This window comes from Ptychodera flava, chromosome 6 (genome assembly GCF_041260155.1).
Source record: "Ptychodera flava strain L36383 chromosome 6, AS_Pfla_20210202, whole genome shotgun sequence".
In the NCBI taxonomy this organism is placed as follows: Eukaryota; Metazoa; Hemichordata; class Enteropneusta; family Ptychoderidae; genus Ptychodera; species Ptychodera flava.
The window spans coordinates 28376600-28403097 of NC_091933.1; the positions used below are offsets into that span (position 1 = coordinate 28376600).

The 26498-nt window shown below is 38.8% G+C and overlaps 2 protein-coding genes across 3 annotated transcripts; one reads left to right on the forward strand and one right to left on the reverse strand.

The window, feature by feature from the left end:
- Positions 1–1464: 1464 nt before the first annotated feature.
- On the reverse strand, positions 1465–20310 carry LOC139135409 (host cell factor 1-like). The gene is made up of 17 exons (XM_070702786.1): positions 20114–20310; positions 18824–19133; positions 18007–18300; positions 17255–17361; positions 16476–16621; positions 16049–16166; positions 15451–15585; positions 15054–15131; positions 14539–14621; positions 13888–14292; positions 11012–13541; positions 10421–10575; positions 9640–9774; positions 8837–9025; positions 8075–8343; positions 4963–5061; positions 1465–4156 (listed from the first exon to the last, which is right to left on the reverse strand). The coding sequence occupies exons 1-17, from the start codon at positions 20271–20273 to the stop codon at positions 4108–4110; spliced, it is 5262 nt and encodes a 1753-aa protein (XP_070558887.1). The 5' UTR covers positions 20274–20310; the 3' UTR covers positions 1465–4107.
- A 425-nt stretch (positions 20311–20735) lies between these two features.
- On the forward strand, positions 20736–24074 carry LOC139135410 (transmembrane protein 187-like). Of its 2 annotated transcripts, none has more exons than XM_070702788.1 (2): positions 20736–20816; positions 23043–24074. In XM_070702788.1, the coding sequence occupies exon 2, from the start codon at positions 23148–23150 to the stop codon at positions 23946–23948; it is 801 nt and encodes a 266-aa protein (XP_070558889.1). In that variant the 5' UTR covers positions 20736–20816; positions 23043–23147; the 3' UTR covers positions 23949–24074. The 2 variants fall into 2 exon arrangements, with proteins under 2 accessions (XP_070558889.1, XP_070558888.1); XM_070702787.1 differs by lacking the exon at positions 20736–20816 and adding an exon at positions 20987–21119.
- Positions 24075–26498: the final 2424 nt, after the last annotated feature.

Sequence of the window (26498 nt, forward strand, 5' to 3'; positions counted from 1 at the left end):
GGGATCTCTGCACGAGTTAACTACAATTCTGAATGTATTGCAAACCTTTCAAATATTGAGGGATTCTAAAGCTTTGATCCAGTGCCAGTCTCAACCATTTGTTGTACGATCCCCTTTTCTGTGATCCACCTTCAGTTTTCTGTAAAGGGACTGTGTGATAATCACGATTGGACGAGGCCAGAGTTGCCATCTGACCTTTGACCTGTATCTGATCACCACAGAGACAGCACAGATTGAACCATTTTGAGTTTGGCCATCAACTCCACATTCTTCTTCAACTTCAATTTAAGGTGGCTGAAAAGCCTATTTTTGATCCCAAATGACATATAGCTAAAAATATTATACAAACTTCAAACTTTCAGTGTAGCTTTGTTATATTAAAAGTGCATAAAGTTTCATAACTGTATAATTATGAAAATTATGAAATTTGAGACGTATGAAATATACTTTTTTTCATACTTTTCGAATTTAAATTTTTTTTTCGCCTTTTTTATCTGGCTTTTCATTGAAATTACCATAGTATGCATGCCACCAAGACTGTGTACCGCAAAATTTGTGTGTCGATACTCCAGAAATGATAATATCTATATGAAAAAATACGGATTTTTATCAAAAACATTATCAAACTTTGAAGATGTGTTGCATGCCAACTGCCCCAAATACCAAATAACCTCTGAAATGCATGGGAAAATATCTATTATGTATTTTGTTTGGTTAGCCAGAAAATTGAATTCTAAAGAACATGAAAAATACACTAAACAAGTTGAAAATCGCTGTTTAAGGTGTTTTCGGCACTGCTGAAATCGTCCAAAACTTCCGCATTCTTATCAACTGGGTCTTTCCTGATTCTCTAGAACACCTTAGGATACGATTCCCGTGCTTAATAAGGCAGCTCGAAACATTCTTCCCTGGTTCAGCTTGCTTCACAATTTGATTGATATTGTTTTGAAAAGTCAGAAACAAGAGCGTGTGCTTAAAGAAGCCGTCTCACTGAGCATATGTCTTCGCAGAATGACATAGTGACTCGAAGTCGACCATGCTATGAAAGTTTGGCGCGCGTTGGGAAGAGAACGTCTATGTAAGTTACATGTTCCTCACTGAGAAAAACAACAGTCATGTCCGATCTGTTCTGCTGGAGGGCGCATAAAAACTCCTAGCAATACAGACAACCGTAACTTTCATAAAATGTTGTTGCTCAATTTTTAATATTTTGCCATGTATTGCCTTCAGATTTTTTTTTATAAATCATCTTTTTATATAACTATCATGCAAAAAATGTTGTTTTTTTGAAAGCTTTTAACTGACCCCCGTAGGCTTTCTGGCCACCTTAAACTTTGAAGCTTACAAGTTACTTTAGTATCGTACACTCATACCTTTTCCAAAGGACAGTGTCTCAAACAATAAGTTACGGAATCCAAAAGACTACTCTAGGTGATAAGTAGATAAGCCATACGGGAGACGGGATTCATAAAAAGGGGTATTTAATATTCAAAGTACACAAAACAAATACATTACAGTGCTCTAACTGAGTTACCCACTACTCAAATATAAACACTACACAGAGAGTGTTTAGAATTCAGAAAATGCACAAATAATGTTTCGTTGCCATGAAAATGGACACACTGAAATAAAAGTGAACTTGTCCCATATCATTTAAATCATCTATTTAGTACACTCTTCCATTCATTATCATGTCCATTTCAAAGTCTGAAAGAATACATTTCTTCTATTAAAATAAGAAAACATGACTTCCAATCCATAATTTCTGCTCTGCCAAAAAACAACGCCTCTCCAGGCAAGTACATTACAATAATGGTATAGCAAATACTTAAAATCCGTAAAGTAGCTTAGATATGAATTCTAGACAGATCCTGGCTAAGAAGTATAATTCTACAGACTCTAGCTAGCAAGAATAAAGAAAGGAAAAAGATTGAGGCGAGTGTCAATGGACTCAATTCAAGATTTCAGAATATAAACAGACAAATTGAGTTCTAATAAACCAAGTGCAGGTTCATGTGGATTAAAATGAAAAAAACTGATAGAGAATTAAAGGATAATATCATTGTTGGTTATTTCATTTTTACAATGTATTCTCACCATTAACATATACTGGCAACAATGAAATTTGAAATGACGTTCTGCTTTTTTGGCTACTTTTCTACAGTGATGCCATTCTACGTCCTACTTTATAGGTGCACTTAAAGACAGAGGCATTAACTTTAAATACAAATAAAATATTTTTTTTTTCATTTCTGAGACAGTTAATAACCATTTCTTTCATACATGAGCAGTCTGCGGTAGGGTATGACAAGTATCCATCTTGAAAGAGCAAACAAATGTTAAAAACACTTTTTGCAAGCGTTTTGTGGGCAATGGTTGGATTGATAACCTATGCTTGTTGTGAAGGGGAGAAATGAAGACCAGGGAGGCTGTAATCATTGTATGCAGCCTGGGTATGTGAAACATTTTCAGCAACCTAGCGAGGCTGATATCATTTCCAGCAATTTTAGGTAGGCTGATACCGGTCCATGGCAAGTAATTATTGCAACAACCTTGCACATTAATTCCCTTTGACAGAACAATGGATTCCTAATTCTCATATCACATACTGCTCTTTCCACAGAATATCCAACTGGGCTGTTGATGCAGCAATGGAAATTACAATGACACCGCACTTCCATCATCTCAATCCCGAAACCATTAACATGACAGAAACAACAAGATTCATATTTACATAATTTCTGGCAGCATGGTTTTTCTTAATCTGAAATTCTAATATTACTCTAACATCTACAACTTCATGGAACACAATCGGCACGATTAAAATTCGAAAGGACTTTCCAAATAATTCCAACACATCTCCTAACTAGCTGACTAACAAGCATCAGGATAATATTGACAGTCGAAAAAAAACATTGCTGTGAATTAAACAATAACAAAATACCATGGTTATATGTAGGAGCAAGTTTGATGTAGCAATGAGAGAAAAAAAAAAGATTGTCAATTCTACTACGGTATTATCTTTCCACCTTTAAACAAATCAACCGAACAAAACGTGTTTCTATACGAGGACATTGAAAGTGGTGTTACAAGAAGACTGAATGTTTTCACTGAATTTGAAAAAAAAGACTCAAGACTGGAATTTACATACAAGAGTACAGATGAATAAAACCAGAAAGACAAGGAGTACATAAAAAATATCACCATGGAACAATTTGTCACTACAAAAACAGTCATATAATATATATACAGCCCAGTGTTTGAAATTTGTTTCTCTCTACAAAGAAAGAGTGCCCCCTCCCCAATATAAACTCGCAGCAAGCTACGAAAAAAAAGGAAATTTAATTAAATACATGTCTTCCCTAAAGGGGAGATGTCATATCTGCAGACTGGGAAGAATTCATGAATGTACAAATTCCAAAGGCCCATTTCAAATGCAGTAGCACGGACATTTTGAAAACTTTTTTGAACTTCATTTTCTACGGTCACTTCATTGTCACAAATACCATTATAACAGATTTCTCTCGACAAAATCTCTTTTAACGTTTTCAAACAAAAGTTCATTTTAAGCTTTGTCAAATACATTCTGAAGACAAGATTTTCAATGTAACAAATCAAAATTTTTACAAGATGGGTCTTTGTTGCGATAGCTATTAATAACAGTGATGATATATGCTGAGCTTCACTCTCTCTCTCTCTTTTTTTGGAATTTAGTGTTTTTTCTATAAAACTACTACTGGATTTTGCCAGAACACTGAAAATAAACTTGACAGAACACTGTCATAAGATTTTAAAACTACACAAAAAACTTTGAACGCCTTAAGATCTAATAATAACTTTCATTTTATCTTTGTACATTCCACAATCTTCATTGCTTTAAAAATACTTGAGTGGCAATGTGAGACACAATGTCAATTAGATTGGCTTGTTAGTGTGTGTGTGTGTCTGTGTGTCTGTGTGTGTGTGTGTGTGTGTGTGTGTGTGTGTGTGTGTGTGTGTCCCCTTTACAATCATTCTCGGTAACTTGAAGAATAAATTATGATATATATATAATGGTTGGTGTTGGAGCCAATCATGTGATCATCTCATGATAGTCACATGATCAAGTTAATTGGAGTCACTTGGCTCTGTCTTCGGCTTCTTTGCGCTGGTAGACCTGAAAGAATACAATAAATGACATTTTCTGATTGAAAGCTGCTGTATAAAAAGAGACAGGCACAGACACTTGGAGGAATCTGACCAATCACTGAAGCAGAATCCACCATCACTTGTGATCTCTTATCAACATGGGTCAGAGTTCACAGCCCGTTAGAATTAAATCAAAACTATGACCAACCACCAAGTCATGCATTTGCTCGGAGAACAAACTGCAACTTAAACATTTCTGATGTTACTGTGCATGTGCCACAATCCAACTCAATCAATTGCGTATTGTAAAATTTTTCAGATGAATAATTAAAACGTCCTTCAATTATTATGAACTTGCTCACATTTTTTTGCAAAAATATTGTGCTGTTTTCTTCAATAGGCAGGTGTTTATACTTGGCTCAAATATGACATAACATAGACTAATAGGCTCCCCCTTTACAATTTTTATGAAAAGAATCTGATTGAGGATGGTTTCACCTGTCTTCTTTTTCCTTTCCAATGCAAACACTGCAGAGTTTCAAGTTTAAACTTGCGTGATTAAAAGCTGTTTTGTAAATCTTGCAAAGAGCTTGCCACATGCATTTGTTTTGATTTTAGTAAAGCTCAATTTTCATAAAATCAATGAACACCTTCATATTCCTGGTTAGGTACACAGATGGGGCCCTATTCAAGGTGGCATTTCATAGAATTTTTCAAAATTGACCCAAAACTGACTCGTTTCTTGTCCTGGATTCTTGAGTGTAAAATTTCAGGTGTGAGTGGTAGGCAATGATCACTTCAATGTCTCCTTCGCAAGATGTAAGTTCAACTTACGTTTCAGCAGAGCTTGGTCTTTTCGCTGCCTGCTTGCCAGCTGCAGCACTGTCTTTACTGGCATCTTGAAGCCACCTGACTTGAGTTGCTGGACCATAGCTGAAAATAAACAACATGGATGGCAGAAACTGTAAGTGATGTCAGAACCAAGGCTTACCGCTCTAATAGCTGTGTGGAACACAACACAACACAACCAGGGTTCGAAATTAATTTTTTTGTTTGGTGGTCAAGTTTGACCACCAGATTCAAATTTTGGTGGTCAATTGCAAAATTTGGTGGTCCAAAAAATTAGTGATATCAGAGTGTAATTCTTGTGGAGGTTGGGGTCCATGGGGGTGAATAGTGGGCTGTATATGCTGTTTTGGAACCATTTCACCATGCTGCTACACATGTTAAGTTGGTTTACATATATGTGGATGCCCAGTAAATCCACTGGAAAATTTTCAGTCATTTACAGATCAACTTGACTACTGCATGAGTGACTGACTGACTGGTTATATGCAAAGGACTTGAGTTACAGATTTTAAGTTTTGACAGAATTACTGTGTAATAAAGAAATGACAATTACTGCTTGTATAACATGACAATTATTGCATTTTTTTGGACTATTATGAAGTTTTATATGTGTCACTTTAATGACTATAGACGAAATTTGCTAGGAGATGTTATTCAACGTTTGCAGATTTTATCACAATAATCATAGCAGTAAACAGTAAAACAAAGAGAGACATTGTCTATTTAAAGGAACACTCAGTTGAGTAATGGAGTGGGGTTGAAGGACTGACATTGAACCACAGTGGAGGGACTGTGATTGAACAGACAAGACGTGTACTAGATAACTGCTTAACTATCTATCTCTGAGGATAATATATTGTTTCTGGATACTCCTAGCAATAAACTGTGAGAGGCATGTAAGATTTACAGCTCTGCAGTGCACTATAATTGTGACCTCCAACATCTAGGATGCTACACCAGGGGGGACTGGTCCCCCTCTGCAGGAATTTTTGAGGGGGATTTAAAATTTTGGGGGATTTAACTAAAACATATAACCACAGCTTTACAGGTAACTTTTAATGTTGCAATGATGTCACTTGTGATACACATACTACAAACCATAAATCACTTGCTTACACAATCCAAGCTGCTGGCTGCAAACACCATCCTATATAAGATGTTTTCAAAAGTCAACAAATTTGAGTATCTCTTTTGTGAATGTATGTAGAGCTTAGAAGAGTGGCGGATGGCTCATTAATATTCGTAAGCATTAATATTCCTTGAAAACGTAGCGTAATTTGTATGCTACAATATTCTGTATGTTTGTTAACAGCTAGCCATGTCCACTGTACATGAACCTTCAAGGGATTTTTTTCATTTTTAACTGAACTGTGTGTACTTACACAAAGCAAGAAAAAATCTTTAGTAGTTATAAAGGAATGCTTTCCTATCTTCTGAAAAAATAATATATATTTGTTTGTCACGTTTTTACTGTGCTTATATCATCCCTAACCACAGCAGAGTTTGGATCAAGATTGCCCTATACAAACCTGTTAGCTGTATTTTTCTAGTGACCTAGCTGGTCTTGTTGTCTTGTGCGCAGACTCAGTAAAGTTAAAACGAACAACGTAGGAGGTCTCTATCTGCCGTGTTTTGATGGTGGAGTTTCTCGATGTCAGATTCGCTTTTTGTCAGTCATTTTACAGTGGGAAAATAACAAACAGAAATGTTGGTTGTCATCAACAGTTAACTTTAGGGTTTACTTGCCCGAAAAATAAGTCAATGTTTGTTCACTGAATTCAAAAACCGGGCCCATTGACACTACAGCTTGCTTGTTACTCTCATTGCATGCAAGCATGCAATCCCGTCACGTCACAGTGCCAATGACATTCACTGAACTGAAAACGTTTCTGTAACAGTAGGGTCAAATTTCCGAGTCAATTTTTGCTACCATAATTATTTTCATAGTGTTACGGACATTCATACTATGCACAAAAACTTCACTTTGTCTCCTGTTCTCGATCGTGCAGAGATAATGAGACAAGGGCAATGAACTTTTGTGAACGTAACTCTCAATGGGCTGACATGCTTTCATATGCAAAATCAGCTATGGAAAGTACAAAAAGTATCAAAATCGAACTAAAATTAGTTCCTTTCATGTAAATGTTCTTGCTACACTATACAATGCCTGTTGCCTAAGTATCAACAGGTGCCGATAATGGGTCAAAAGCATCGAAGTGTGACACCCAGCATGATATTTGGATATGCCATTCCAGCCAGCTCAGTGCAGTGCGCGATGGGTCGCCCCTTCTACGTACACTTGGCGGCGCGCAGCACACCAATTTAAAGAGGGGGAATCGCGCAGCCTAGATGAAACACTGCTCCAAAACCTTGGTGGTCAAGATTGACCACCAAAAATAGAATCTGGTGGTCCAAATTAGATAATTGGTGGTCTTTTGACGCATGACCACCGGGTATTTCGAACCCTGACAACATAGCATTGACTTTGTGACATTGGAATTCAAAGAATCGCTTCATAGTGCTATTAGACCGAATGTTCTACAAATGTATCAAATGGAAAATGAAGTAGATTTGGGATAAAGATGACATTCATGTTTAATTGAAACAATTTACAGCAGTTTTTATGGAACTGTTATGACTATCTGCAACAGGAATTTAATTTAGATCTTATTGAGTGTGAAGTACCGACGCTAAGATTTTCCCCTTCAAGTTGTCTTCCTGTTGATCAACATCACAGCTGATATTTTCTATTGGCACAAACACTTTTGACAGGAAAGCCTAATTGCCAAGAGATGTGCAAACACTGGCTTTATCACGTACAAATCTGAATCATTTACCTTCACTGCAATCAAATCAGTGACTGCTGCAGATAGTCACACTGCCCTGGTCCCCGTTACAGCTTTGTAATCATTTGCATGCAAGTCTTATTACCTTGTAAATTTGGGTCTTGCATTCAATATTATTTGCAACTTAAAAACTTCAACAAAAGTGATGTAAACACAGTATAAAATGGATTCTGTTCAAAGGAGAACGCAATTTGACTGCGATGGTATAGGGGCCCAGTCATACCAAAACCCAATATAATGATTAAACTTACCCTTTGTCATTTCTGGCAGCTATCCTGAAGATAATGGCAGGTTTGCTGGTGTAGTCGATGTGTGCCGTCGCCAGGCTGGCTGTACTTACTGTACACGATGGACTGGGTCCACAGTATACCCTTACAAATGCTAGCTGTGCCGGTGTCAGCGGTTTCTGGTCACCGCCTGCAGCTGCTGCGTTCCTCACTGCCAAGTAAACTGAATACTCCAGTATCTTTCCCGCTGTGTTTGCCGGCGGCTCCCAAGAGAGGTGAGCTCCTTCTGTACTCTGCAAGCAAAATGAGGAATTCAGAAACCATGAAAGGCTGGGAAAATAACTTTGCCTGGGCTAAATTGATATCAAAAGGATTTTTTTTTAACTTTTTTAGTTTTTTCATAAGCATCAAAAGAATGTAACTGTGAACTGACTGGGAGAATTGCAAGAAAGTACTCGGACAAAAAAGTGCAAACAATTTCTTCAAAGGAAATTACATTTTACTTAGCTTGAACTTAAGTTCTCTGCAAATCATTTGTAACAGTATCAATCACAGCAGCAAATCATAATCTTACACAAGAGAAATTTGATGTCTAGCACTACAGTCCATTACATGTCTGTTGACACACTTATACAGTCTAAGATGGGAAAAGCTAGGTCCAAGTATGAAAGGGTAATATTACGGTCTGCTGCCCTCCCAGGTCCAAGTATGAAAGGGTAATATAAGTGACTGCTGCCCTCAAAGGTCCAAGTATGAAAGGGTAATATCACTCTCTGCTGCCCTCACCTTACTAATGCGGATTGCTGAAGGTGCACCAGGGAATCCCGGCAGACATGTTTTGAAAGCGGATATTTCACTGAACTGTCCACGGCCACATGCATTGATGCCAGCTACTCGGAACTTGTAAGCTGTTCCTGGGAGTAACTCTTGCCTTTTGAGAACACTGTGATCCGGTACACTGACGACATCAATGTCCTGGTGGTGAGAATGGAGATGCAATCATTACACCTGGTGCATACAAATTGTAACATTCCTGTGGGGCCATACACTTCCTAACTGCATGGTCAAAATTCATTTATTCCCACTGGAACTTGCATTTCTTGCTACCTCCTAATCATAAGTCCTGTTTCCTTTGAGAAGTTCTCTTGAAAGTTTCTCAGTGGTCTCAATATTTATGTGTATATTTTTAATTGTAGAAGTTGCTCTTTCCGTTCACTAGAACATGACTTAAGTCACATTTCCAGAGGTGTGAAAGGCAGAACTTGATTTTGTAACATTTTACCAGACACGTCTTTGGCAGAAAACAGAAATAAAATGCCACTAAACTTTGCAAAGAAGGAGGGCTAATAATTGCACTAATTGATGAAATGACAAAAATGGCCATCATAACTATGGTGTGGCAGTGTACACATTTGTTTGTACTCATTGTTAGTGTCTGTATCCATTTGTACAGGCTGTGCCTCAATGGCAAGTCTGACAAGACAAACAAGTAAAACCTATTCCCCATCACAGTATGTATGGTCAATCTCATTTTGATACTGAAACCAACACCTTTGAGATCACATTCATGTTTACAGCTCTGTACTTACATCATCATTTCTCTGTCCAGCCTCTGATGGCAAGTGATAGTGTGATACCACGGTTGACACGCTTTTGATGATGCCAACATCGTACCACTGGTTAGCCTCTCGTTTCACTGTAATCTTTGTAGCTGTGATTGTGTCCTGTGTCAGATCAAACAACCACATTGAAATTAAAAAAGCATCAGTTGGGAGGGGTTAGCTGTCGTACAGATGAAATTCAATTTAGATTTCTCATCCTATCCCAACCATACAAACAGCTATGCCGGTATAAAATGTAAGATACCCTCACACACACTCTTGACTGATGATATGAAATACTAGCCTCTGCAGTTCAGGAATTTGTTTTGGAAAAGATGATAAATAGTATTAAGAAACACATCCATGGCAACATTTGCAGCAAGGTTTATCATTGTAGCAAAGTATACAGCGAATCATCATTATAACTATATATGTACTCCTCATCTTAATGTTACAGGCCTTGTTCAACCTTTGATATATAGTAAAGAACGTGTAAGTGGTCTCTCTTTTTCATCAGGGTAACTGTGCTGTACTTGGGATGGAGTTGTCAGAAAATAAGGATGAAACTGCCACCTCTTCACGGTAAATCTTTATGATTTTTTTTGAATTTACCTTTTTTTGCGTAAAATGAAAGCATTTATTGTTAATTTTTTTCATGATCTTTCAGATCTCACACCCATTTATCAACTTCTACAAGTGCTATTTGCATATACATTTCAACACTACTAGAATCAAGTCCCGTAACTTGAGTAGGATAGTTCATGCTCACCGATTTGTCATCAACAGGTTCTTTCTTGATCTGCGTCGTGGAGATTCCATTGCTCGTTGGTTGACTAGCCCTGTTTCCTGACACCGACGGTGCTACAGATGTTGATCCTGTAGCTAGTGATGCAATGGTCATTGCAATGGACTGTGCATCTGCGTCTGAAGTCAATTAAGACAGAAAACAGTGAGGTTTTTCCAGGGAACTAATACCATGCTGGGTGCAATATTGCATTCTGATCACTGGTCATCCCTCATTCCTTGTTAGCAGGTCCACAATCACTACTGATAATAAAGGATCTGGGCAAAACCATTGTGGTGAAATGGAACAATATTTGGTACTTGTCACCCTTACATCATCACATATTGATTTAGTGTAATTCTATTGTTTGCTAGGACAAAAAAGGGCTTCTTTAGATGCAAACCGATGTGACACGGTACACATGACGTAGACATGGTGGATGTTTCAATGCTCAAAAAACAAAGAATTATGAATGTGTTTCATTATAATCTGCTGTCTGACAAAACTATCTGCCTGGACAACAATTTGATTCTTTATTGCATGTGTAAAACAATGCTTATAGAGTGTGCAACTTACCTGAAGTTACAGATGTAGTAGTGGTTGCTGCATGTGTTGAGATACTTTCTGTACTCGTTGTTTCTGCCGTTGAGGTGGGAGTAGCACTACTAGTCGTTGTTGAAGTGGTTGAAGTGCTTGTTTGGCTTGTACCTTCTGTTGACGTTGTTGATTCTGGGTTTTCAGGGTTTCCTGGGTTGTCAGGATTATCAGGATTTTCTTGATTGCCTTGATTCGGTGGATTGCCGGTTTCCGGATTAAGTTGGTCACCTAGATTTTCAGGATTACCAGGATTTTCTGGGTTGTGTGGACTGCCAGGATTTCCAGGAGTTTCAGTGTTATGAGGGTTTCCAGGATTTTCCGGGTTGTGAGGGTTGTCTGGATTTCCAGGATTTTCTGGATTATGAGGGTTGCCTGGATTTCCGGGATTGTGAGGGTTTCCAGGATTTTCCGGGTTGTGAGGGTTGCCTGGATTTCCAGGATTTTCTGGGTTATGAGGGTTTTCAGGATTTCCAGGATTGTGTGGGTTGCCTGGATTTACAGGGTTGTGAGGGTTTCCAGGATTTTCTGGGTTGTGAGGATTACCTGGATTTCCAGGATTGTGTGGGTTGCCTGGATTTCCAGGATTTTCTGGGTTATGAGGATTACCTGGATTTCTGGGATTGTGAGGGTTGCCTGGATTTCCTGGGTTGTGAGGATTACCTGGATTTCCAGGATTGTGTGGGTTGCCTGGATTTCCGGGGTTGTGAGGATTACCTGGGTTTCCAGGATTGTGTGGGTTGCCTGGATTTCCGGGGTTATGAGGATTTCCGGGGTTGTGAGGATTACCTGGGTTTCCGGGATTGTGTGGGTTGCCTGGATTTCCGGGGTTGTGAGGATTACCTGGGTTTCCGGGATTGTGTGGGTTGCCTGGATTTCCAGGGTTGTGAGGATTACCTGGGTTTCCGGGATTGTGTGGGTTGCCTGGATTTTCAGGATTGTGTGGGTTACCTGGATTTCCGGGATTATGAGGGTTTTCTGGATTGCCTGGATTACCTGGGTTGTGTGGGTTGCCTGGATTTCCAGGATTATGAGGATTGCCTGGGTTGCCTGGATTATGTGGATTACCTGGATTGTGTGGGTTGCCAGGATTACCTGGATTGTGTGGGTTTCCTGGATTTCCTGGATTATGAGGGTTTCCTGGATTCCCTGGGTTGTGTGGGTTTCCGGGATTATGTGGATTACCAGGGTTGTGAGGGTTGCCCGGGTTGCCTGGATTTTCAGGAGGATTGGGATTGCCAGGACCATCTGGTTCATCTTGTGGAGGTTCTCTTGGCTGCTCATTGGCTTCATTAGCTGCCTGGTCTGCCGGTGGCTGCTGACTTCCTGGACTGGATGCTGGCCTTTGCGCGGAAGCACTGGCCTCTGCAGCTGGAGTTGTGTCCATTGGTGTTTCTCCTGAGTTTCCGGCTGCTGTGTTTGATGATGTGCTTGCCTGTGGTGCTGATACATTTCTCACCACAACAGTGGTTTTGGGTTGCTGTTTCTGTAAAATGGAAATCCCCTGAACTTGCTGTGAGCTTGCAGTCCTTGTGTTGGCCAGAGCTGTGGTGGCCATGGGAGATCCCAGCAAGAGAGGTGTGGATGTGGTGGTTGTAGCCGCGCTGGAAGGTGTCAGTGTTATTATTCCCGACGGTGTACCAGTTGTCACCATGATTGTTGTGACGGGCCTTGCAACATTGATGGTGTTCGACGACGAAGGAGTCACAGCAACTGTAGTGCGATTGAGAAGTGAAGTCCCTAGTACTGAAGTGCCAGCAGCGGCAACGGGGGCAGCGACTGTCACAGTTCTTGCAGTGCCTGGCGTACCAGCAACTGTCATTTGTACAGGAATAGCAGTAATGCCGGCTGCTTTTGCAGCTCCCGCAAAGGAACTCGTGGAGCTATTTCCACTGACAACAGTCACAATGGGTTTATTTGGCAGTGTTGATGTAACTGACCCTGTTGATTGTCCTGTACCAGCCTGAACTGGCGTGGTTATAGTTTTGATTATTGTTATGGGAGATGTAGCAACAACAGTCCCTGCTAAAGTCGATGCTGGAGCTCCTGTGGCCGCTCCTGTGGAGGACCCTTGGGTTGTGATGATCACGGCCTGTTTTGGCATTGTAGAGCTGGTTGAAATAATCTTTGCAGGAGTTCCCTGTGTCAGCACCCTGGTGGTGACTGTGACAATGGTTGGTCCCTTCCCTGCACTTGACGTCAGTATTGTACCCGGTTTGGTGATGGCAGCCGATGAGATAGGAATGGTCTTGACAATGGTTGATCCTGTCTTGCCTTGCTGTGCGATGCTGCTCAGTCCCAGGATTGTGGTGTTCTGTGGCTTGCTTCCCCCTGCTTGCGTGGTTGTGATAATCGTGGCCGGCTTTCCTCCCGTGGTGGTGGCAGACACGAGCTTGACTATTGTGGCCTGGGGCACATGTGTTTTGCCGATTTGAAACCCTGGCGTTGGAGATTTGGATCCTGACGCTAAGCTTGAAATTGGCCGGGTCTGTAAAACCGTCATTTTTGGCATCTGCACATGAAAAGAGATACAGTAGAAAGCAGTTAAGCAAAATATGAGAAATTCCTTGAGTGGGCAAAGTATGTAATGATCAATGCTTTGGAATTTGGTGTAGGTCAAGCTATATCACTCTCATCAGAAGTGTACACTAACATTACGGCAACATGATTGATTATTCAAAAATATATTCAAAAATATAATATATTTTTATTCTGAGAAGGAAGTACTTCAAAATCTTGCTTTGCAGAGGAATAATTTTACGGCGATTTCACCTATACTTCACATCTGAGGATTGTATAAGAATACTCTGTGTTACAGAAAACACAAGGCATAATTATGTATTTATTGATGCACTTACTGCTGATGTGGGCAGTGTTGTCTTTACAAGAGTTACAGTCTTTGTTGTACCAGCAACTAGCCTGGACACTATCTGTGCCTGAGAAGCTGTCATCCCTCCTGTCTTCTGCACTGTAATAATTGGCTTTGTCGTGGCTGCCGCTGCCACTGTTTTCAGCATGGCGCTGGCTGGGGCGTTCACCACGGTTACAGGGGTCGTGAATTTCATGCCGCCCACAGATGAGAGGATGCTAGAGACTGTTGTCACTGCCCCACCGACTGCCTTCACTATGGTGGGCACTGTCGTCCCGGAGGTGCGGTATGTGGTTATTCCTGTTGTTGGAGCCGGGATTTTCTGTGTTGCTGCAGCTGCAGCTGCTAATGCTGCAATACCGCTCATAGCGGGTTGATTGGCAGTTGTAATGCCCTGTAAAGAACATGTCATCAAAATCAGTGAAACTTGACATTGCTGCTGCCTGACATATTCACATACTGTAACAAATGAATAAATGTGTTGGTACATGTATGGGTGTCAATCTAAAAATGCTCTCTTAACACTTTAATTTTACATAGGTAAGTTTTACTTTTTGGAACAAGATGCTTTTGGTATCTGCAAGGACAACACATCAGTTAAGCGAACACTTGGCTTCAAGGTGTGTGCATTTCCACTTACATGAGGTCCTGTTTTGATTATAGTGCCCGGACCAAATTTCAACTGACCACCAGCACCAACAATTATTGGCGACTGTGGTTTTCCTGGAAAAGCAAGAAACAGTCTTGGTTTAATGAATGAATACTATATGTAAGAGCATTGGAGATAACACAACTTACATGACTATTATGAAAATTGTTGATTTCCTCACTGAATTCTTTCAACATAAATCCACATAATAAGGGGGATGAACTGATACAAGCTATATCATTTATCTCTAACAATGGGAGTCATGTTACACTGCTCCTTTAAAGATTTAATCTCATTTGTCTTTGCTAACAGGTATGTTATAATGCTGCCTCAAAAGGTTTACGTTTCACACTAATTGTGCATGGAGAAATTTTAATCAACGACAATTAATATCCACAGACGTCTTCATCAAAAATAATGAATACAGAGTCAAGAATGTTCTGCAAATTATACAAAAGAAAACTGGGTTGTGAATGATAAGGAAGCCCATTGCTTGTATAGCTTACCTCCTTTTGCATTTGTAGCTCCAACCATTGATAGGGTTGCTGTGGTTGCCGTGCCAACCGGCATTTTAACTTGTGTTGCTAGGCAGGAGAAAAACAAATTTAATTGTCTCATCTTGTTCTGTGACCTTTTCAGTTCTTAATGGTTCAATTTCAATGCAAGATTTATGCACTGGGTCAGTGAAAATTTCTAAAATTTTTGTGCAGAATCTTGCAGTAAGAAATCACCATAATTGGGCCTATGCATGCTGATAACTTCTGTAATTGCAAGAATCTTTGTTCCTTCAATGTATAATAAATCTTCAAGCAGCACCTTTTAACTTATTTATTGCTCTCTCCCACACTTTTGGATTACTGACTCGTAATTGTATTTTATAAATTCAACACAAGAAAGACTTACTAGTTGTAGCTGGCTTAGCAGGAGTTGCCTGTGGTTGTGTAGTGCGTAGCGGACTCACAAACCCTCCTGGAACTGTTGGGGTGGTTGGTGTAGGAGGCATGTCATATTTCTGCAGCTGCAGTAAGTATGCATCAGCTGAAATGCAATTAAAACAAACATCCAGACAGTCAGTGGAGTTTCAGTAGGCAACACAATTCCATTCACATTCAAAATATTTCTTTTGTGAAAAGTTTTAGTTGAACATTTTACATTACTGGCCAAAGGACTAATCAAATACACATATTATGCAGATATGTCAGTAAATGCAAACACCCTTGGCAATTCCTTTTTCCTCTTTGCTTTCAAGTCTAGCCTATTGCAATGTAGGGCTTCATGGGGAAAAAGCTGTCACATCGTGATGGTAACTTCCAATATGTTTCAAAAATATATTTTACTGTCTGAAGTACTACCTGTAAATGAGGTACAGCAAAGTTATAAAATAATTATGAGTCCAGTCATTTATTCTGTCTCCATTTTCTGGTAAAAATGTGTCTTTGATGGATTTCAATAAGACGGATGGTAGCATATGTTTGGTGAAATGGAAAGGTGTTATACTCACCTGTTGCAACAGCTCCCCAGCAAACTTCCAGGGTATTAGTACTGGCTCTCACTAGTTGTACACGAGTTGGTGCAGGCGGCTTCTCCGTCTCCAGAAACCAAAGATCCTTGCAACATACCTGTTCAAGGAGATGACATAAGATATGTAAAGACAAGAAAGTAATTTAATCTGATTGGCTACATCCTCTTGCAAGCTACTATGCTGCACAATACTGACATCATATATATATAGTAAGTGCACTTATTACTGCTCATCAAGGCATCCTTATTAATATCTAAATTAATGCATCTGTACATAACAATAAATATTTAGTATTCACTCCATCAATGATAAAGATTCCAAACAGTAGCCATGACAAAAATATCTAATATCAGAGTCAAATTCTGACAATTGAATCTTAAACAAAATTTCAAAGTTGATGCAATACCTGGTTATTCCATGCTTTCCTGTATCCATCTCTCCCACTCCACACATAGAGTCTTGTATTTATTGCTACGGAACAATGTCCGGCTCTTGCTCTGGGCACAGCATCCTCAAACACTTCCATTGCTAACGGCTCCCAAGTCATTGTTTCTGTTGATGGAAATATAAAGTAGAACTTTTTGGTGTAATAGTTGGTGAATTACTGTGTTGGTAAGATGTTTATCTTGGTCAACACTGCTGATGACTTTACAGTTCGGGAAACATAACACATTGTTTAGTTTTCATTGATGCTAATTGGAGCTCCCTGCAATTCAAACTTTCCAAGGAAAACTAACTGATAATGTATACTGAACTTTATCAATGTTTGGTCTCAAAATTTATTCATTTGTTTATTAGTTAGTTAACAGTTGTTCTCTTGATCGATTGCCAACTTTGTGGGTTGCTGTGCATCTTTCTTAACTCTGTGACAGAAAACTCTGCAAATAACAAAGTTTGTTTTGTCCCAAATTTCTCTTCAGGAAAAATTCAAATGGCAGCTATTTTCTTCAGCTTTGAAGTAAAACAGTTAGCTTCAAACAAATGTGCCACAATAAAGTGTTAGATCTCCAATTCAGATCTTGTGTGAAGAGACGTAAAAACTTCTTATACTGTCCTGTAGATGTATCTATCGCTTTGTCATTATTCCCAAGTGACAGAACTTTGTCAACACTTATCAGAGAAGAAATATGTACGCTGACAGTACCATGCTTCATAACCATATTTACCAATAATGAGATATCTTACCTAAATTTAATGAAGATAATGTGTTGGTGCATTTCCATTCTTTTTCATGAGTAGCTACTTTCTGGTCGTCCATTACCAGTGGAACCCATCCACCAAAGACAAACATTCTACATGACAAGAAAGCATAAGTTTATTGAATCCATTTGTGAGTATTTATGGCATTCAGTGAAAGTATGTTAACCATACTATCTTGATGATTCTAAAGCCATGCAGTCTGCCTTCAGCCAAAATGTTATTGAAAGTTGAAAAACCACATAAAATGTACACTTTTTTCATTTTCATTCATTCATATTTTTCACACACTTTTATATTTTTGTTTGATTTAATCAGTTCTTGGGGAAAGTTATTCAGAAATCATAGTGTGCTTTGCATAGACCATTGCCATGAAAATCAAATGATGCAATTGATCATTTAATATTTCTGTCATTTCTATGTGCAAATGATGATTAAATTTACTCTCATCCTGGCTGTTAGTTATTTCTAAAAGTTCTGGGCTAATGACAGATTGTAATTATTCACAACAATTTAAGGAGTCTGTAACTGAGACTGTTTTGTACTTGAAGCTGATAGGCTGTTTTGAAATGATTCATCAATGTCAATAATATTCTGACAACCAATATGCTACAAACTTCTTAGACACTGCATTTCAACTCTTTGTCTGAAAATTTTCATTTGAGCATAAGAAATGTCACTATGGTTGTCAATATCACAGCTGGGCTATTTCTTTACTATGGTATAATCTTTTAACAAACCTGTGTCCAATCAGAGTTGCTGAGTGCAAGCTACGTGGTAATGGCGGTATACCATGTACCATTGGTTTCTGCCACGTTAAGCTGTCTACATGTAATTGCCATAGGTCACCCAGCCTACAGCCACTCATACCACCATAGACTATCAATCTGGATGATCTGCCATGCTGGTCGTAGTAAGCACATGCTGTGTGTGATTCCCTAGGGGGCGGTGGATCACCATTGATTGCTGGAATCTCCCAACCAACAACACCTGAACCTTGTTTGAGTTCCAATACGTACAAATCATTTAGGTACCTGTAGCAAATAGTCAAAAAATATACATGCAATAAATAAATAAATAGTATGTAACTGATTTAAACCAAAAAAAAAAAACTTTTCCTCATCTTGACTTCAGCACACGTTTTCAGGTAAAATGAAATACCATTTTGGGCTTAAATACTGTTTGTTTTACTATTTCAATATGGAATGAACATTCATATTCAATAAAAGTTAATGACAAAGAATTGCTCAACAAAAAAAACACACCCTTCAAAATGTGCAACATTCACAAAAAAACACAATCATACTTATCACAATGTTTGAAAAGGCCGAGTCAGCATTTTCTGCACATTACGTAACATTCTGTCTTTAAGAACTTTACAAACCTTTCCAATATAATTTACCTTATTTAAAACAATGCTTTCCTGTCATATTCACATACTGTATTTCATAAAAACTGAATACTTATTGAAAATGCCATTACTTTGAATTTGCAATAATAAAACAGTAAATTACTGGATGAATATTATTATTTACAAGGTAAAAGGGACAGTCATACCTAGGTATGTTGTTCTTTGGATCCTCGCTATCATTAGCCAGTCCACCGAAAAGATATCCTTTCTGACCAATCAAGGTGAAACTGTGGCCAAGTCGCGGACATGGAAGAGGACCATTCTTGGGTGCCTTGGGTTTAAGCCTCTTCCATTCCCACCTACTTGCTTGCAATTCATATAATTCATTGGAATATTTGCCATATTCAACCATACCCCCAAACACAAGCAGTCTGGTTCCATCGCATACAAATCCGTATGCTGCACATCCAGGGGGTATATCTCCCCTAACTGCTGGTACAAACCACTGATTGGTTGCTATAACAACAAAAGTTAAAAAACCTTACAACTATGGTTAAAGTTACCTGCAAGACTTTCTTTAACGGTTCACACGGTTGTAAGTAAAGTTTGATATCTTTTCACAGAATAAAGATAATATTTATCGAAATGTTGAGATCTATCTTCATAAGTTACCGAAGGAGAAAATCCTTTTATAGTACTAAATAAATGATGGACTGTAAGATTGACAAGAAAAGATATGAAATTCGAATTATGAATCTTATTATTCTAAATCACTTGAAAAGAATTTTTTTGAATTATGACAACGTAAGGGCGATCATGCTTTACCCTTAGACACTATATAAAAAATGTTGAAAAATTTGAAACATTTTAACACAATTAACAAGGTAAAATTAAAATTTTATGCGCAAAAAATGCACGTCTTCTCATCATTGGGGGAAGCCACACAACTGCGTCTCGGAAGCTAAGCCTAGACACTGCAAAAGCGCGCCTGTCATTTTGATGCGAATTATACACACACCCACCGCTTCAATAACCATATAAACAACCGGCGCCATATTGAATATATACGCGCGTCTTGACGCATTCCGTCGGCAAGGAATATCTTCAAATCTACTGACGAACGAGTGCAACAGACAATTTTCTTTGACCCAGCCCTAGCACTGGTTTAGAAAGAAATCACAAAAATCAATTTCAAAATGATTGGGAGCTTTCCGCGACAGACCTTTAAACAACATCGGCATCTTTTCATGCCATAGACTGGGCGCCGCCATATTGGAAATCACAAAATTACGAGTTTTTCAAATTCTAGCCGTGATTTTACACTCAAATTTGTAGAGAGAAAAAGGAGTGATATATTTTTAATTTTTCCAATTCTTTTTGAAAGAATAAAAGAACACTTCACTGTTTATGCGCTGGGCGCCAAACGCTTCAAAAATAACAACAATAGAGGCCGCCATCTTGAATCGCACCAAGCGTAACAACAAACCATAGATTACCTGTGTTATAGACGTGTAATTCATCTACAATGCCTTCATTACCCCCGCCAAAGACAACCATAAGGTCTTTGATGGCAACGGCACGATGTCCGTGCCTAGGTCGCGGGCAGGGACCGGTCGTATTGGTCACACGCTTCCACTTCAATATGGGTGCCGCCATCTTGCTTCCTACCCACAATGCTGGGGGTGCCGTAAAAAGAGCCCGGATGCTGTCAACATCCCTCAACCTCAGTTGCATGTACTAGAATCTCCACATTCTTTGAAGGTAAAGTTTACTCATTTTTTTCGAAAATTATCCATTGTGTTTAAGCTATAATGGTAGATTTATATTTTTAAAAGCTTGTCACAAACGTTTTATCGTATTCAATACAAATGGCGAACCTCTGTAATAACACTAACTGTACGAGGCTAGAATTTTTCATGAAGGCGGGGCTGCCTTAAAAAGAACCTTGAATAAATAAGTTTTGCCAATAAGACCAAAAATGCTGGGGAAAATGTGAATTATGAACCTGGAGATTACAATTGTTACCAAACCATAATACCAATACTTCTTAGTTCCTAACAAAAGTCAATTTCACAGAATAATTATCAAAATACCCGGATGATAAATTAACATAAACATGGCGGCTCTCCAGGGTAGCCGTGGGTTGTCATGCAGCTGTAGACCCGAAGTCTCTTCGGTCTTGCGTACAGGTCAAACTTGGTTCGTATTGCAAGGTTCTCGACTGCTTGTGTTGAGCCTTTTCTTTTGAAGTAATCAATAATTTTCGACTCGATAATCCAGCTGTATAAGATCTGTTTATGTCTGTGAATAGGGAATTATGTAAATTAGGAAGTAGGCGTGAACTACTACAGACAGTTGTCCAATCATGGCAAACATGACGGCTTCATATATTGAATTGATTATCCATGCTCGGCTGCTCTGCTTTGGAAAAACCGCGTCTCGCGCGGCCTAATATCTCGTTTGTTGTTCTATTGGTGATAACAGTGTAAAACACTGTCGCAGGTAGGAATCATATCGGATGTATATGATTTACTCGAACACAATACTACTCCCATATGCAGCATTGCAACAGTTCAGTTGCTGAAAAATCCCGAAACCATATCATATAACTCCTTGCACCATATACTAAATGTATGTTCCCAACTAGCCCTGCGTACGATGCTGTGTGTTCCGCTACAGCTGATAGCCCCGCTCACCCGTGGTGAGCGGGGCTATTAGCTGTAGCGGAACACACAGCATCGTACGCAGGGCTAGTTCCCAACCAACAACGCGACGATGTGCATGTGGTGCGTGGGGATCATCTGGTGTCAGAGCGGGGGGTGGTGCACACCTTTCCCACGATCACTTGCTATTCCCCACCACCAAAATCGCCGGGGAAAGTTGTCAACGATGGAACTGCAGCCATACTATGACAGCTTCGCGTCCACTGACCCTGTCAGCTCTGTGATGAACAAATCAGAGGGGGATGTAGCTCTGCGTGGCAGGGCTGTGTGTTACCGGCTTGTTGTGGGAGGCCGTAACGCCGGTAACACACAGCCCTGCCACGCAGAGCTAAGGGGGATGTAGTTTGGTGAATTTGACAGCATTTCGGAACATGCTTTGCGATTCTATGGCTTCTTGGTCGCTGCGAATTCTAGTAGTTTGGCCAGCAAATAGCATAAAGGTCGCCTGTGCAGAATATCTCACCTCACGTCTGTACTGCATACTGTGTGCTGCTTGTTAAGGGTTTTGGCATAATTTGCAAAGCAACTGAATCAAAATAATATACATAATGGTATGAACTATAATATAAAGTTCACGCCTTATTATAATTTATTGATAATTTGTCAAATTACAATTAAAAACGTTTGATCGTTTAGTGTCGTCACTGTTTTGTACTAAAAAAGAACTGAAAATCAAAATTAGTGAAACATTAATGATCACTGTTTCATTTCATTGTGTATCAATGGGATTGATTGACGATATTGTAATATTTTATGAAAATAAATATTTGTTAGATCTATTTGAAGAGGCTTTCAGAAATTGTTAGAATATTAGAGCCAAACCCATGGTGGATGTTTTATGTACATCGCTTGGTGAAATGTGTACAATAACAATGGCAAATGAACGAAAATTACCGATCAAAACTTCCCTTTACAAAATTAAAAAATTAGGAACAAGTAACACTTCCTGATTACGTTGAAGATAACCATCGCTCTAAAAAATTTGCAACCGTATCTCATATGAATTTCACAGTCTATATTCACAGTGAGCACCTTGAAACACAGGAAATTGTACTTATAAATAGCAGTTACTTCCTCTGTACCACAGATGTTCGCTATGTGTCTAGTGGAATCATCTGCAGGTGACATTTTGACATTTAGACTGTTTTAGCATCAAGCTGTGCGTGATCCACAAAAATAATGTTTGTTGAATACCTCAAAACACATCTCTGTGCTGTATCAGAACTCATTAAGTTGACCTCTCTCTGTTAAATGCACACGAAAACTTATAAACTGCATCTTGAAAGTGCATGAACCACAAAATGCACTGGTTGTAACTTCCTGTCTTCAATTTGTGTTTTCTGAGCTCGTCAATGTGACAAGTTATTAATTCTAAAAAGGTATATGAATCAAAGCTAAGTTTGAAAAGTTGAAATAATATTGAAATGATAGACTATTTTCCAATGCCACTGCTCAATATTTTGTGAGTTTTAGAAATCATTTTCACTTGATTCAAAGCACTAATTGAAGACCACGTCAAAGTGTAAATCTGTGAAGTGATATTTAGAGAGAAATAGATCCTCTTTCAAAAAGCTGAAATAAAACCAGACTAAATAACTTTATTGCAAATGTGCCTATGAGTTTCAAGATAAATGATTTTGATAGCGTTTTTCAACTGGTCTAGTGATTAGTAATTGTTCATATATGTTTTTGTCTCTTTCAGTTTCAGAGTTTGTTCTGTTTCTCATCCAGAATTTGCAAATTGGTGGACATCTCACTCTGTTCCCCAGTGGTATCTTCAGAAACAAATAGTGAAGGCAATCAAGCAATGATGAACCTGGTGATACAATCTCTGCTTCATGTACTGATTCCCGTCATCGTTCTCACAGTTCTCGTCTTCAAGGGCCTCTTTGACTCCGCACATACGGAAGTTGGATACGAGCACTATGCTGAAGAAGCCAATCCAGACTGGGGCTTTGTGCGTTTTCCTTCATGGCTCAAAATGCCAGGGAATACCATAGTTAATGTTGGATACTGCATCGTTGGACTTACATGGATCTATCACATTATAAAAGAAAAACAAATCAATGAAAGAGGTCGATATATGTATTATATTTTCTGCTGGCAGGCAATTATGTACGGTGGAGTCCAATATGCAAGGATATCGACTCAGCTACATCAATGGGCCATATTGGACCAATGGTTTACTCTCCCGTTCTTTGCATGGGTACCAGTGTGGAGCGGATATCTCATGCAAGGATGGAATGGACCTATGACATTCCTCACCATGTTAATGTCCATTTTGAGCTACTTACCCCACACACTATACCATCGAGGATTTGAAATTGCCCTTGGCATTCACATTGTCTTTGCAGTGGTCAGTGCAGTCAGAATTCATAGAATGTATCCAGTGCAAGCCAACCTGACCGTGTTTGTCTGTGCTGTTGTATGCTGCAGTGGATTTGTATTTCTGAAGCTCGCTGATCACTACCTCGCTAGCTTTCTTCTGTTCAGGTATCTGACAGGACATTTTTGGTCAAAAGTTTGTGATTTCTTACAGATTCATTTTGTTTGTCAGTTTTTCTTCAATATTGACAAAAGTTTACGGAGCATAAGGAAAGAAGAGTGATTTTTAAGATGCCTTCTAAATTATCATGTACTTAGAACTGGACCGTCTCAGATTGTCGCAGAAGTTCAAGAAACGAAATTTCTTCGTTTAGATCAAAACCCCCTCCCCCCTCCCCCTAAACGAAACTTCAAAGTGTGAAATGTTTATGTCTGCCTGAGAGTACAATGTTGCATTTTGCTATAGCTACTAAAGACATATTCCCCTTGCCACATTACAACATTAAACAAACCGAGGCTTGGTCTGCAATGCCATAATGCACTTGCAAATGCAGTAACATCCGAGTAATCGTCATACGGTTCAGGCGATTTACCCATATAAGGATATCCCTCACTCGTTATATAGGAAACCCGGTCCAGTTCTGGCCGTTCCAGTATGCATTGACTGTTTGATTGCGTTGTCGCAGACAGTTGCTTTGATTCCTTACAGAGAATTTGGGCTTCAGTTATATCAGTCTGTTTACATGGTGGTTTTTCCTCACCAGGTAGACATATAGCTGGATTCACTCCGGCAAGAAACTTCGACATGGGGGCCAGGCAAGTTCAATCATATTAAAACGACTATGACCAGGTGCATAACCCCGGTGCATACAATTGAGAATAAAGAAATCTAGTGGTTAGAGCAGACGCTATAGATAGCCCATTTTAAAAAATGATACTTTTTGTCTTTGAATAATTTGATGAATGAAAGGTTTAGGATACAATGTTACTATCGGTAAATTGTGTTTGGGGAATGAACGAGATGGAAACAGTTACAAAGTTGTTGGCACGAGTGTGCATTTTTTTCTTTAATTTAAAATAAAACACGAAAACTTGTGATCACAAAATAAAAGTGCGAAAGTGAAGTTCACTAATTGAATGGAGGTCAAACCCCCTCCCCCCCTAAACGAATAAATTTCGCTTTTTGAACTTCTGCGACAATCTGAGACGGTCCCTTAGAACTGGTGTATTTTAAAGTACACGGACATTACATTTTACACAATGATTTTGATCTGCAGTACAGATCATTATTTTGTAAATTCTGAATTGTGGATGTCATCTTGTGAATTATAATAGGGGATCTTGAAGGATTAATCATAAAAACAGGAATGTAGAAAGGTTTTAATTTGTCCCAGTTAAGGTAGAATGCACCTCGGAGACAGACCTTCAGATTCAAGCTTTTACAATAGAGTTTTGTTCAACCAGTAATGGGGCTCATTTTTAAGCTCAAGGAGTAACTAAGTTTTCACTTGCTATTTTTTGTGAAAATTGAACATTTTATTTTTCCCCAAAGATTTAACTAAGGGATGGTGGCAGTTTTGAATTTCAGTTGTCAGTAAATATTGGATAATCTGTGTCTTAAGAAGCTGTTTGTGCACAATGACCCCAGAATTTTATTCTTTATTTTAAAAGGGAATGGTTTATATTTTTCTGAGGGAAGTTTGAGCAAATTGTTTTGTTTTTCAAGTTCGAGCCGCACACTACCTTAAACTGTGCCCATATCACATGATGTATTACAGTGTTATGACTACCTAGGTTTTTGATAAAAAGATGGAGGTCAGGAGGTCATTCTCTTGGCTTGCATTTCACCTCATACAAAGCAGAAGACCTGACATGTTGACATTTAGCCAAACATAAGACCTGTGACTCTTTTATACACAACATGATTGTTAAAGTTAATGCAAAGTTACTGATATTGTAGGCTGGTACCACATCCCTGTACATGATTTTGAACAATTTGAAATGTCCCAGTCTCCATCACAAGACCAATTTCGAATGAGCAACACCTCTCAGTGTTTGCCAGCAAACTTTCTCAATATATTCTGAAGTCTATTCAAACCATTATGTGTTAATGCAGATATGCAGATATTTACTATAAAAAGTTCAGACTCACAAATTGAATTTGAATTTATCTTACAATGGGCAACAAATTCAAGAAAGTGAATGGCTTTGGTTAAACTTTTATTGAGGTCAGAAAGAATTAAGAATTCATTCTCAGAATCTTTCTTTAAATTTATTATGGAATGCAACAAGTGCTTCCACATTGCAATTTTCCCTGGTCCCTGATGAGTGACTCTGTTCTTGTTTTAAAAGCCAAGTGGATACAATTGTGAAAAAAAATGTTTATTCTATACTTTGGCTAGGCATTTAGTGTGGAAAAAATTATCAGGGAAAGTTTCTGGTTTCTTAAAAAATTTAGATTTGCCACTGTTATTGCTTCACTCTGTAATTTCAAGGTGAAGTAATTGCTTTTCTTGCCTTGATACTTTGAACTGCTTACCAATTGTCAAACATGATCTCAGAAGTATTGTATTGTCGCACTTGTAGTTACTGCACAGTATTCCATGGCTTGTAAGTTTCTGAATTTAGAAGCCATGGAATAGAGAGTTCAGAAACCTAGTTTGTCAAGGACGGTAATATGGGTACATGCTACCAGCGTCCACCCAGTGATTATACCTGAGTTCTGTGTGATATATCTGTATCAATGCAATTGTATTAGAGAAGAGTGGGAAGGTTTTTGTACTTCCCAAGGCATTTACCCATAAATTCCAAGATTTGTGAAGGTACTGCACAA

Coding starts and splice junctions, on each gene's coding strand:
- LOC139135409 (XM_070702786.1), bottom strand. CDS start 20,273: ATGGCGGCACCCATATTGAAGTGGAAGCGTGTGACCAATACGACCGGT. Junction 14,622..15,053: donor AGCTACAAATGCAAAAGGAG/GTAAGCTATACA, acceptor TTGCTTTTCCAG/GAAAACCACAGTCGCCAATA. Junction 4,157..4,962: donor AGACCAAGCTCTGCTGAAAC/GTAAGTTGAACT, acceptor GTATTCTTTCAG/GTCTACCAGCGCAAAGAAGC.
- LOC139135410 (XM_070702788.1), top strand. CDS start 23,148: ATGATGAACCTGGTGATACAATCTCTGCTTCATGTACTGATTCCCGTC.